General features: G+C 37.1%; 1 protein-coding gene across 3 annotated transcripts in view; it reads right to left on the bottom strand.

Moving 5' to 3' along the window:
* srsf11 (serine and arginine rich splicing factor 11) overlaps positions 1–12,059 on the bottom strand; it is a 30,143-nt gene extending 18,084 nt beyond the window's left edge. Inside the window, exons 1-3 of one of the 3 annotated variants that reach the window (XM_072574163.1) lie at positions 11,723–12,059; positions 3,528–3,661; positions 231–340 (exon numbers count right to left, since the gene is read on the bottom strand). In XM_072574163.1, coding sequence (XP_072430264.1) covers positions 231–340; positions 3,528–3,661; positions 11,723–11,838 — 360 coding nt within the window. In that variant the 5' untranslated portion in view covers positions 11,839–12,059. Of the gene's footprint in view, positions 1–230; positions 341–658; positions 3,327–3,527; positions 3,662–11,722 lie in introns of those variants that run through there. The other 2 variants (XM_072574165.1, XM_072574164.1) reach the window with 2 other exon arrangements.
* Between the last annotated feature and the right edge of the window lie 1,644 nt (positions 12,060–13,703).

Genomic DNA, 13,703 nt, shown 5'->3' with positions numbered 1-13,703 from the left:
TACAACTACAAAATAAAATTAGGCATTGGTGTGTGGTAGGTACTGTCTAAATTAAGAAAATAAATCAACTGAGCAAATAAGAGTCTAATAAAACAAAAATATTAATTGCTTCAGGATTTCAAGCACCATTCATTATCATCAAGATTAGAAAAGTTGGAAATATGTACTAGATAGTAAAGGTGCTTAAACAAGATTATTTGCACGCATATGAAATTGAAGAATTTACTTACTGATGTCAGAGGATTAGGTGTTGGTAAAAGTCCACCTCCAGGCAGCAGACCTGCCACTGCATTAGCTGGTGCCAACAGAGACAAAGCCTTAGACTCATCAGGAATGACTCCTGTAGAAAAATTCAGATCTGCATTAGAATAAGCCAACACAAGTTGAGACAATACACAAATACACCCAGCAAAACAAGGTCTCACTGTTTTCAGCACCTTAGCTTGTAGAAAGTACACTTATAATCTTGCTAAAATAGATTTTATGTTTTACTAATTACAACTGAAACCTTTTTAACTTTTAGAATGAAAAGCCATAGATGTAAAATTTGATTTTTTTTTGCCCTGAATCTAAAAATCAGTATATACTATAGTAAAAAAATAAATAAATATCACAATACACACTACTTTTTTTTGTAACACTGCCAAGATATTATCACCTGTACTCGATTTTTTAGTCATGAACCAAACGTAAGCAAGCACAGTCGGTTCTCCAGGGGTTGTGCTCTCAACTTTTCAAAAGATGTTTTATGAACAAGCGACTCGTGTCGGCTGCTTCACTATAAAGCACACAGAAAAATCAAGATACACAAGACAAAAAAAAGTTTATGATTTAGGGACCAAAATCATGAAAAAGTTCACTATGACTTGTTTAGAACTTACCATTAGACAGGAGAATTTCATGAACAAGCTGAAACATACTGCTCATTATATATTAAAAGCTACTTTTTGTGTAAGTGAACCACTTCGTTTTCTGCAATGTTACTAGATATCAATTTGCCACTGTGCCCCAATGCCCCATAATCAAGTGACATTCTGTAAATATATATTCACACCAACTGCATTTCTATCCTTTACAGATAATAGTAATTATCAGCACTGCATGTATAAAGATACTGTGTAGCACCTCAGCAAGAAAACATACAACAAGTAAAGGACACTTAAGAGAAACTGGATTAGCTGCAGAAGGCAAAACTGTTGGGTGGTATTTTCAGCAGGGCCTGGTAAATAGGTCTGGCTGAACCAGGGAAAAGAACTGTAAAACACAACAACAAAAAAAGAAAAACCACTGTTAAACAAAGGCAATGGTTCCACTTTCTGTACTGAGCAGTGCTGATAAAATTAACAGAATGCACTTAGCATAGCGTTATCAGGGTGGTTTACATCACTGAGATGCTACCGACTGTCATAAATAAAGGATCGTCTTTTCAATGATTTATGAAAATTATTATGCAGTTCATATGTACCTTTTGCGTTTATACTCAGATGGAAGATGAATTTGACAGGAGGGAAAGAACAAAGAAAAAAATAGGGAAAGGAAAACAGACAAAAGAATGAGACAACTGACAGCCATCATCTACCAGTAAACAAGATTTCCAACATGCTGTAAGTCCTTTTTCAAGCTGAGCAAGTTATTGCATGTAATACTTGCTTACCGTGTTTCTTGATTGTATTTTTGCTAATCCAGACCTTCATTACAGCAATCACAATCACACAAATTAAAACATGCAGATAAAAGAAGCTCTTCACAGGGCCCCAGAAAAGTTAGATTTTGAGATCATATAGTGAGTCATACAGTATAGAAGAAGGCCCTTCGGCCCACCATGTCTACATGTATAATACTCCACATATTTAGTAAAATTTAGAAACACAATTTATCACAAGTTGATTAAGTGACCCACTAACTCAACCAGAAATGTTTTCATCCAAGTAACTTGACTTGGTGTATCAAAACATGCACGTGGGGCATGGCACAAGGACAAAAACCTTATTCTTTTAGTGTAATAAACATGCCTAAAAATAAGAAACTACAACAGACTAACTCATCTAGAGCCCTGAGAGAATTCAATTTTAAAAAATGTCAGTGTAATAGAACGTGTGATTGCAGATACCATAAAGCAGGCCATTTTGGCTTACACAGCCTTGTGTTGCCATTCCAAGAGGATAATTTGATTTATAAATTGAGTTGTTACCAATCACTTTCTAGTCTCACACAAACCAAATGAATGGTGCCAAAATTACCTACTCTACAGTACGTAATCCCTTGCAAATAAAATTCTTTTTCAGCCTGCCCTGTCTCAATTTGCTGAATTCTTGCCTTCATACAATCTAAATTGGATAACATCAAAGCCTAGAAATATAGAAACAGTGAAGAGAAAAGGTAGTTAACAAGAACAAATGATTACAACAGGACAACACATGGGGACTCTTATGCTTGCTGGCCTTTTGTAAATTGCCTAGAATCCCCTGTCGCTGCAGAGGACCCACTTTTTCAGTCATCAGGGAAGGGGCTCTGCAAATGCCTTCTCCACTATAAAAATCACACACACAGATAACAGAGAGAAGAATTTATTATTTTGGGTGATGCTCTGGTTTTATGAAACGATATGGTTATTAAAAAAGACACGTCCACCTTCATAAAAGCACATAAAAAGCTGGAAGAACCAACTTTTTAAAACTTTATTCTCGGAAATCCCCCCCATTAACAACCCTTGGTGTACTGCATGATAAAGAAACAATTTGAGAATACTCATGTATATTTTGAGTTAAGAATTAGAATGCTTGTAACTTCACTTAATTTCATTTTAAAAGAAATTCTCATGCAGATGTATACAAATATTTTCAGGATTGATAGTTTAACCACATCCAATGTATTGTTTACAACAGAATTTAATAGGCTGAATTATTAGAAAAATTTGAAAAATATTAATGCTCCAGTGCATTAAACATAATTCGTAAAACACCTCCAAAATGGACAATGATCAGGAAATTATGATTAGTTTGAAATGATTAGTATTTGACATTACTTTGAGATGTGCTGTTTTCATGTAAACCCCTATTGTATAATTACTAATGGGCTCTTCACAAGAAACAATAATGTGGACTGTCACAGCTTTGGTCTAATAAATCGACCCAAGAGCCTCTTATCCTTCAAGTTAATAATACAAAACTTTGATGGCAAAAGCACTTTTATAACACAATTCATCGTTAAATGCAACCACCCTGTCCATAATCAACTGTTGTAATGTTTAATGATTCAGTCTAGATTCTGCAGTCATCGCTCTCTAAAGGTATTCACTTAGATCAGTCAAATAAAAGTCAGGCAGTTCCATCATAAATTTCTCAAAATACACTGCAGCATTAACATTTTACATTTTGTTGTTAATGATGGCCGTATACCAAGGGTTAAAGGATCAATATCACTAATAACGCTTAGCATGCTGGTACATTGGAATTTACAGAAATGCTCTACTGGGTGCAACTGTGGTTGTAAAAGGGTGAAAAACCCCCAAGCAATAAAACACAAACCTTCTGTATAAGGTACAACTATCAAAGCTCTGTCAATGAAGACCGTGTTTGTCAAATGCTGCGCCACTCCCACAGCGTCAGGTTCATGAAATTTTACGAAACACACACGAGACGTCACAGGTAATGGTGATTCACTGAAAGAACAAAAAACACAAATGAAGTGTCAGGATTAGACTGCATCCTACTAAAAAGAGGAAAGTCAATGTCCAAAATGGACTTTAAAATCATAAGATGAAGTTACTTTGAATAGACAGGGTATTACAGTCAATTTCACCACGAGTTCTATCAATGTACAGTGGGCACAAACAACTTACAAGGAAAGAAGCAATGGTGTTGTGGTAACATCAACAGACTAGTTAGTATTCCAAAACTTCAGATTAATGCTGTGGGGCAGTTGTTCTAATCCCATCATGGCATGTGACATTTGGATTCAACAACAATCTAGAATCGAGTGCTAGTCCAGTAATGACCATGCAATTGCTCTCAAAATTTTAAGATTCCAGATGGTCCTTTAGAAAAGGAAGGAAATTTGTAATCCTTACCTGGCCTGGCCTACATCTGACTCCAGCATTGTGGTTGATTATATTAAACTGCCCTCTGAAATGGCCCTAACAAGCCATTCAATTCAAGGGAAAATTAGGGAGGCTGGTGATGCCAAATCCCATGAACTAATAATAAAAAAAATGAATATCCAGATTATTCTTGAAGAGACTTAACAAATAAAGCTTGTCTTAAGGCTTGGAAAGCAAGTGTGACCGCAGAGTAAGAGTGGCCGGCCAATGGTTTCCTTCAAAACAGATCTGAATACACGAGCTAAGATTTATGCACAGTGACAAAATGGAACCTCCATGTTGATCCAGGATCATTCCATCAGAGTTTCCTCTTACACATCTCCATCATGAAGGGTTGAAACCCATAGCTTGAGGCCACTAGTTTAATACGAGCCATTAGAGGGAAAAAAAAGCAAAATTCTACAAAAACTCTACAGTTAAGAGGAGGTGGAATACTATGTAGGATCCTGCCTCATCCCCTTCCCAAGGCACAGCGCTGGAAAAAGACATATTTAACATAATCAACATTACTAATAAGGATCAGCAAGGCAGATCGCAGTTCTGGATTGTAGCAAGGAAAAATAATCAATATTTTGATTAAAATGACTGCTTTAGAAGCAAACTGAATCACTGATTTTGAATGCACTTTTTCAAGGATGTCACAATGCTGACTACTTTAGTAAACACTTCTAAAATTCTTACCATCCACCTGAGTTGATAAGTGACCCTACTATGGGCTTTAAGTATTTAGATTTAGGAACGATCAGCAATTTCAATAGTAAACCATTCCAGTTTTATTTAGTAATTGTAATTTAGCTAAAAACAAAACTTGGCAATCTTAATTCTTCTCTGGGGGACAATGCTGCTTCTCATTGTGATAACCACTGTTTCAGAGCATTACTTTCAATTTGCACATGTCCAGCCAGAAAACCTTGAGATCACAATTAAAAACATCAAGATAATAAAATCTAAACAGAACAACCAACGCAATTTATCAACACCCCATTCAAAATAATAACCATTAAACTTTTTCCTAACCGTGTATTTTTTTTCTGTGCTCCTTCTTTGCATTTTCATTCTTAGCCCTTTGCATTTTCCATTTCTTATTCCTTTAGTTTTTTCCAACACATACAAAGAAATTCATGCTTAATAATTAGTTTTTGCTGTGTTATGATATTATGACCAGATCTCAAGTTAGGTTCTAAATGGCCCACATCATGGTATTAGGCTCCCATGTGGAGAGCAATGAATTGACTCCACTTCTACATATCATTCATCCTTTCGTTGGGTTAGAAGAATTCTGTCTCAATTTTCTTCCAGACCTAATGAACTGGTTTTAAATGTAGCCAATTTAATGAGGCTTTCTTAAATCAACAGAGGGTGAATTTATTCATTAATGTACGGGAAGAATTGATAATACAACACATTTGCATAGATTAGAAACAGGCGATGCCAAAAGGATAAATATTTTTTAAAGAACATATACAGATCAATCTCTGAATTGTTCACAAAGAACTGATGATTGAACGTTGCAATGCAGATTACCGGTAGTGTTGACATTGGCAGTTGAAAAACCATTCTTAGTTCTGTTGTCTGTTTGAAGTTCCTTTTCCAGGATTCCTTTTTTAAAAACTGGTTTACAGCACTCAAGTGATGGGTTTCTTCCTTTACCTGCAACACAGTGTAACGAAGGGATAGCTCTTCGACTCTGACCTTCACAACATGTCAATGCTTGAATCCAGGCAGGTGCACACAAAAGCCTTTGGTCCCGCAAGTCCAAATCAGTAGAATTTAAACTATTTTAAAAATCCTCTCCTTGTCAGGTTTACCCTCCAGGAACACACATTCTTCAAGAAGTGGCTTCTGCCGAGCAGGGGACACATTATCTCTTCTTGTAAAGTCTCTCCCTGTTTGACATAGCCCCGACAACTTTACGTGAGATATTCCATTGGTTTCACACACTATTTTGCCAACAGTCTAAATTTAGCTCAAGTTTTTTTTGTAGCTGTCCTCCTTTTCAAAGCACATGCTGGAAAGTTAAGATTTCCATAAATACTTAAGGGTTTTGATCTATTAAGGTTGTATAATTGACGTATATTAATCAGTTAACCTAATACTAAGCTATTCTGTTTAATTGTAACCAGAAGAGACTACATCATATAACTAACTGCTGATCTGCAGCTGACAAATGAGGCCCTGTTGCTGTACTTTATTGGCTTAATTACAGGGTAGATTCACAAAGTTGTCAGGGTTGAATGAGCAAAGCTATACTCCATAAAATCTCATCAAGTGTTCAATCCATAGACTCAGAGCAAAAATTTAGAAAAGCTGTGTGGTGTATAGAGCAACAGCTGACAGCAGTCAAGCCTTCAGCCTTTTATAGTTTTTAAACTTGCAGTGAAGCAAAACTATACTATGTATCCTTTGGCTCGAACCAGGTTCCAAGAAAATTTTGAGCAACAATTTTTGCAGGAGTGTAGTCCTTTACGACTTTCATTCCTTAAGACTGCATATTAACGGAATCAAAATAAAACACACATGATATAAAACACACATGATACCAGTTTATAGTCCAAAAGGTTTATTTGAAACCGGAAACTTTCAGAGCCCCGGCTCCTTCCTCAGGCATTTAGTAACTGAATGTGCAACTGTACTTCACTCTCTCGGCAAGAATACGCTTTACACATTAATCCTCATACATACTTTGAATAGATTTTAAGTATTATCTACTTTGTAATTTCTGTAGTCGTCTTATGGTTGCAGGTTACATTGTTTTATTTTCTTATCTTTAACTGTCCCAAGTACCAAAGTGTTACTATGCATAAAAGAAAAACTACTTATTTCCACACGATAATATGGGTCCCAGGTGACCAAATAGTCCAATGTTGGGTTTGCATACATGTACAGGGATGGAGCAAGTGGCACTTTTGAGTCAGGTGGTTGGGATGCTCTAATTTGCACACATTCCTTTTGCTCGACCTCCACACAGAGATGCTTTAATGGTTAGCATTTTGCAGATACTACTTCTCCAGTTTGGGCAAGTGATTCTGACGAGCCAGTGGGGACATTATTTTTTTCAGGGAGACTTTGACAAGCCCTTGAATATTTTCCTCTTGCCCTTCTGGTAACTGCCTACTGTGGCAAAGATCAGAATAAAGAGTGTGTTATGGAAGTCTCGTGTCAGACACACCAATAACAATGTAGCCTATCCAACCAGCTAGTCAACAGTAACCAGTGTCTCAATGCCAGAGAGAAGGCACTAATATTGGAGCATCTATCTTGCCACTGGATTCACAGGATATTGTGCAAGCATAACCAAAAATATTTCTCTAGAGGTTTTAGCTGTATATTACACAGCTGAGATATTCAGAAGAACAGGTTAGTTTGCTGCCCTGTACACCATAAGCTTGAAGACTTTAACAGATCACAGGTGGACCAAAGTCTAGGAGGCAGTGAAGAATTTCATGGCAATGCCTGCCCGCATTGACAAGCAGATTGTGTTTTTGTTAGAAACAAACAGAAGTCCATCTTAATATGAGTTCTGTTAGACAACCTCACTTGACAAGGAGTCCAGAGATCATTTGTTAGGCAATATTGACATGATACCTTTAACTTCAAATAGGTTATCAAAAGCACATTAGGCTGCCATGTTATTTCAGTTAAGTCAAAGTTTGACAATGTCACAAAGGAAAGCTATGGAGGTGGGTGGGGGCAGGATAGAAAGAGAGAGAAAGCCAGGTGTGTGTCAACAGCACATAGAATAGTTCACAGAAGTAATTGATGTTTTAGATAATTATTTACAAGATAATGAGCCATCAATAGATGACCACAATCCTCAAGAGCCAATCAAAACCAAGCCATGCTTTATTGGACACTGAATGCAATATTATTGACCATGCACATGGGTTTGGAAAGAGTTATTAAGTATCAGCTTTCAATGAGCTAAGTCCATGCTGAGTTTTAAACTTGCAGAGATTTGCAAAAGACCAATGGCCTTTACACTGACACCAAACTGCCATTTAGTGAGTCATTCAATAGGTTACAGTATTACATTAATGCACAATTGTTTATACTGAAATATTAATGTAATTCTTCAAGTCTTAGGACATCCCGAAGCATTCTGTACGAAGGGATCGCTTCTGAAATATAAATGTTGTGTTTTAAATGTATGATTAGCTCTTATAAGAGGATGCGATATGTTGTCAGATTAACAATTTCATACACAGGATATATAAAAAAAGTACTGGGTTGAAGGAAGTACCTACACATTTAGAAAGAAGACAAGATAAATTGAAACTTAAGTAGCAGGCTATAATAACCTAAACAGTGCAGCTGGAAAACAAAGCAGCAATTTAAGAACGGGGCAGGTGGTGTTACTGTCCAAAGACTGTAAATATTAAAAAAGAAATTCAAACACCACCTTTTAACAAATAAAACTATGCCACAAGATTTCATTTAAAGACTAATTATATTGAACAAATTAAACAAAAATACAATTAAGTTAACAGTATAACTTATAACTATGTGTAGACAGGTCTGCATCTCCCTTGCCTCAAGGGTTCTTCTACAAGACAAATCAAAATTATTTTCTGCCATCAGGACCACATCCTTACCTCCAGGCTATTCTCAGAGGTAAAGTTTTCTTTTATTCTCTCAACCATGAAAGCCCAAGTCATCTTTTGGCTACTTGTTCAACATTTCAAACTAATTAGTTTACCTCTTGCAAGAAGACAAGGAGGCCAATCATGAATTTTTGCACTAGCTTTAAACTAGACAAAATTCCATCTTCTGTTCCTCAAGATTCCAAGCGAGATTAAGCTTCACTCACCTGTCCACATGATAAATAATCAAGTTAATGTTCACTCTCCTTCAAGTGCAAGTGCACATCGTTTACTCTGGCCAACTTGAGCTGCAAACCATATCACCAGCTTAAAAACCTTTCCCTGTAAATATCCAGAAAAACCGAAAGCAGAATGCTTTCCAACCCTCCACCTAACCCCATGAAATAGTCTGCTTTGAGCTATTCCCAAATCCACCTTCGTATTAATTTGCCATCATTTACTTTTTTTGATCTGAAGTAGCGAGTGCATTTTACAAAACCCCTTAAAACTAATTTCCTTTACCTCACAATACATTAACATCTCATTGTATGTGGTCCCCCAGTTTAGTCCATCTGTTATTTTATAGCACACACTCTTCTATTCTTTTGCAACCTTCTGAACTAGCATTTCTCTAGGTGCACTGGTGATCAAAGCCCAGCAATTTAATGATCTGTTCTTTCTGGAGTGCAAGGGGAGAAGTCTATGCAACTGAAGGAAAGCAGAGAAAGAGACATTATTAAAAATAAAAGACAAAAAGACTAAAAACAGAACTTATCCAGGGAGAAAATAGTTGACAAACGTGGACAATTTGTACCAGTTCCATTAATACTAGGAGGCCTGTTTATATTGCCAGAGAACTGTTTACACAAGTCAAACGGTAATGTGCAGTTTTAAATTGTAAGTGTTGGTCATACTTGAATTATCAGTAAGATAGTGGACAGTTTGTGAACAGTATGCCACTCCTGCAATGGAATTATGTATAAACCATTTTCAGAAGAGATTAAATTCACAACCACTTATTTGACATTGAAAGCTCAGTCTTGAAAGCCTAATTCCATTTAAGTTTCCGCCCCTTGTATCAATGTCAAAATCAAGACAGTGTAATATGAACATCCAAACTCAGGTCAATTCTCCACCATCCAACAAGAGCTTGGCTGGTCAATTTCCTCCAAATCCCCATAATCTTTCACACCTTAGTCATCTGAAATCTATCAACCTTTATCTTAAAAATATTCAAATACTCTGCTTCCAATACATTTTTGAGGAAATGTTCTAAAGACTCATGACTGTGGGGGGGAAAAAATCTTTCATCTTTAAAAGGGCAACCTCTTATTTTTAAAAATTGACCATTAGTTCCAGATTCTCAGAAGAGGAAACATACTTTCCATAAACATCCTGCCAAGACCCTCCCCCAGGATTGTGTTCCAATCTTATCATTTACATAATCTCAGAACTATGAAATATCCTATTCTCCTTCCCAAATCAGACACTTCAGATTAAATATTAGCATTTTATCAGCATTGTGATATTTTATTCTTCCCTGCAGTGCTGTCCTCTGGACTTTGGTAAGTCATCTTTGTTCACAAAAAAACTTCCAGAAAACCATTATCCAGCAAGTAAAACTGTTAAACATAAAAAGCATTAGTTAATACGCTGGCTGATTTATAAGGTATACTTTTGATATCCAAAATTAGAAAATAAGCTATGATAATTCAAACCACTTCAAGTTTAACCAAAATAATAATTGAAACTATAGGAACTACAAGACAGAATGGAGTGTAAAGAGCAGAATACTCCTGAAAAGGGTGTACTGCCAGCGTAGCTCCAAGTAAATCTGGAAGTCAAGTCCCCCTCTGACGTAACATGGGTCTGGATGGATTAACATGTTGTGGTTGTAAATACATTTCAGTGAAACCCCAGCAGCATTTTATATATAACGACCTCAAAATTCTTAAGTCAATCTGTACCCAAAGTTCTTCAGGTTTAAAGCACCCACGTATATCTTTAGCTAAAGAGACAAACAGAAGATACCTGAAAGATAATTAAGCAACGTAATTAAAATATTACAGGCGACTCTTCACCCTCGCAATAATGCAGATTTAACAACCGAGGCTCACGGCCGAACAAGAGAAATATATACATTATAAATAAAGACTGTACAAGTACGACTAAGTTTCAAGCAAAATTTTTGAAAGAGGATAACAGCTTAATGTTCAGAACCTTTACACATGTACGTTCCTTTCAAATCATGTGATTTTTTTTTTTAAAAACGATTAATTTTGTAATTCAGTCTGTTTTTCAGCCGAAATTACAAATTGGGTCAATGACTAACGGCTTTGTGAGAAAACGAAAATTTCATTGCATTTATTTTGTCATACGCCCATTTTTGCTTCAACAACCCATTTACCTCCCCACATTTAAAGAAACACGAGGAGTAGGGCCTTACGACACTTGAGTCTGCTTTTGAACTGCTCTCGCTAATTCTTTCCGCTAAACGTGGCCAATTTTATTCAAAACTCTGCTCAACCATTTAGGAGTTATTACAACTAATAGCTGTGTCACTACATTGTACAACAAACAATAACAATCGAAAACAATAATGATCGTCTGAGGTGCCGAGGGATAGCTCTACATGGGCGGCCATTTTACCCGAGTGCGATAAAACCTCCACAGCTTTGGTACCTTCAAATAAACATCTTTGCAACAAGAACTTTCATATTTTATTTTTTTGTTATAATTATTATAACAAATAATAATCCTCATAAAAGCAGCTTCGAACATGTGGTGAGCGTAATGGGGATGGTGCGTATGAGATGGCAGCGAATCCAAATACCACACAATAGTGAAAATGCTACTCTCCTTAATCGTTTAGAAGGAAATTTAAAAATAAAATCACTCAAGTATTATTTCGAGACGCACGCTCTTGAAACATGCGCCGTATAGGAAATTCACTTTCACTCAACAAGGAAAGGTTTAAAAAGCTCCGCATCAGACCTGGCGCGGGCTAGGCCACAGGCCTGTTTGGAAGTTTGGAGTTACTCACTCTGAAGGGAAGAGCCGCAACTCGTCGATTTTGCCCAGAAACCCGAACAGAGTTTTCATCTGCTCCGAGGTGGCGCTCGGCGAAACATTGGTCACTTGAATGACGTCTGTGGCCATTTCACGTTTTTTTTTAACAAATGATTTTTTCAAAAAAAAGTAATTATTTTCTCGATCCTACTTTTTCAACGACGTTTTCTTGAACCTAAGACATTAAAAATACAGAAGAAAATAAAGTGTATATGACAATTTACAGATTAATTAATCGGCGCTAAAAACTCCCGGGTCTTCGCCCGAGACCTTCAATAACAACGGGCAGGCTCCGCGGTATCCCACAATCCAGCGCGACTCACCGCGCAAACGCAGTACTCTCTTTCCTTCCCCCTAACTGGAGGAGGTCAACATCTATCCTTCTCCCTAAAAATCAGGCCAAGCCGACTACCGTCATGGGGAAACATCTGCGCATTTATTACTACAAAGAAATGGAAAATAAATAACATTACTACTTTGGAACATCATCTCGGGAAATGTTGACACTGCTTTCTCTCTACAGATGTTGCCGGACCTGCTAAGTTTCTGCAGCAATTTTTGTTTTCGGTTCAGATTTCGGGCGATTGCAGTTCTTTGTTTTATGTTAACATTACCGTTATGCCTTTGCGGTTTTCCTGTTTTATCTCCAAAAGCAGTCAAATTTCCCTGCTCTTCAGTGCCTATCATTTTCTATGGGTAAACTAATTGTCTCGGTGTTATGCTTTTATTTTCCCACAACAAATGCTTGAAAAGATTTGAAATATATTCCCAGAGGATTTTAAGTGAAATATAAACAGAAAATGTTGGAAATACTGGGCAAGTCAGGCAGCATCTGTGGAGAAAAAAAGCAGAGTTAATGTTTCAAATTAATATTTTGTCAAATAGGGAGAAATTTGAATGGATAGATAAGACAGTAATGTTCATGCCACACAAGTACTAAGCAATCCATAAAAGAAAGTTTAACCACCTCTCCAAAACATTCAAAGGCATTGCTGAATTCTGCACTATGGATATCTGTGTTGGTATCCACAATATGGATACCCTTCTCCATGCAGCAACTTGGAACAGCCACCATATACAAAACATTGACTTTTCCACCTCCTGATGCTGCCTAGCTTACTGTGTTCTTCCAGCCTCCTGCTCATCTACCTTGGATTGCAGCATCTGCAGTTTTTTTGGTCTCTAACCATACACCATGCCACAAGATCAGATCAGATGCAGGGGATTCTGCAACAACTTAAATCATCCCCTAACTCCACAAAGATCTTCCACTATTTACCAGGAATGTGATGCATTAGTCCCCACTTGTCTCAATAAGTACAATTTCTTTAGCTTAAGATCTTCTAGCGTTCGCAAGTTTAGATCTCATGGAATACAGGGAGAATTAGTCATTTGGATACAGAACTGGCTTAAAGTTAGAAGACAGAGGGTGGTGGAGGATTGTTTTTCAGACTGGAGGCCTGTGACCAGTGCAGTGCCACAAGGATCAGTGCTGGGTCCACTACTTTTCGTCATTTATATAAATGATTTGGATATGAGCATAAAATGTGTAGTTAGTAAGTTTGCAGATGACACCAAAATTGGAGTTGGAGTGAACAGCAAAGAGGGTTACCTCAGATTACAATGGGATCTTGATCAGATGGGCCAATGGGCTAAGTGGCAGATGGAGTTAAATTTCGATAAATGTGAGGTGCTGCACTTTGGAAAAGCAAATCTTAGCAGGACTTGTACACTTAATGGTAAGGTCCTAGGGAGTGTTGCTGAACAAAGAGACCTTGGAGTGCAGGTTCATAGCTTCTTGAAACTAGAGTTGCAGGTAGATAAGATAGTGAAGAAGGCATTTGGTATGCTTTCCATTTATTGGTCAGAGTATTGAGTACAAGAGTTGGGAGGTCATGTTGGGGCTGTACAGGCCATTGGTTAGGCCACTGTTGGAGTATTGCGTGCAATTCTGG

Source organism: Chiloscyllium punctatum, chromosome 7 (genome assembly GCF_047496795.1).
Source record: "Chiloscyllium punctatum isolate Juve2018m chromosome 7, sChiPun1.3, whole genome shotgun sequence".
Taxonomy (NCBI): domain Eukaryota; kingdom Metazoa; phylum Chordata; class Chondrichthyes; order Orectolobiformes; family Hemiscylliidae; genus Chiloscyllium; species Chiloscyllium punctatum.
This window is presented reverse-complemented; position numbering and strand designations above follow the sequence as displayed.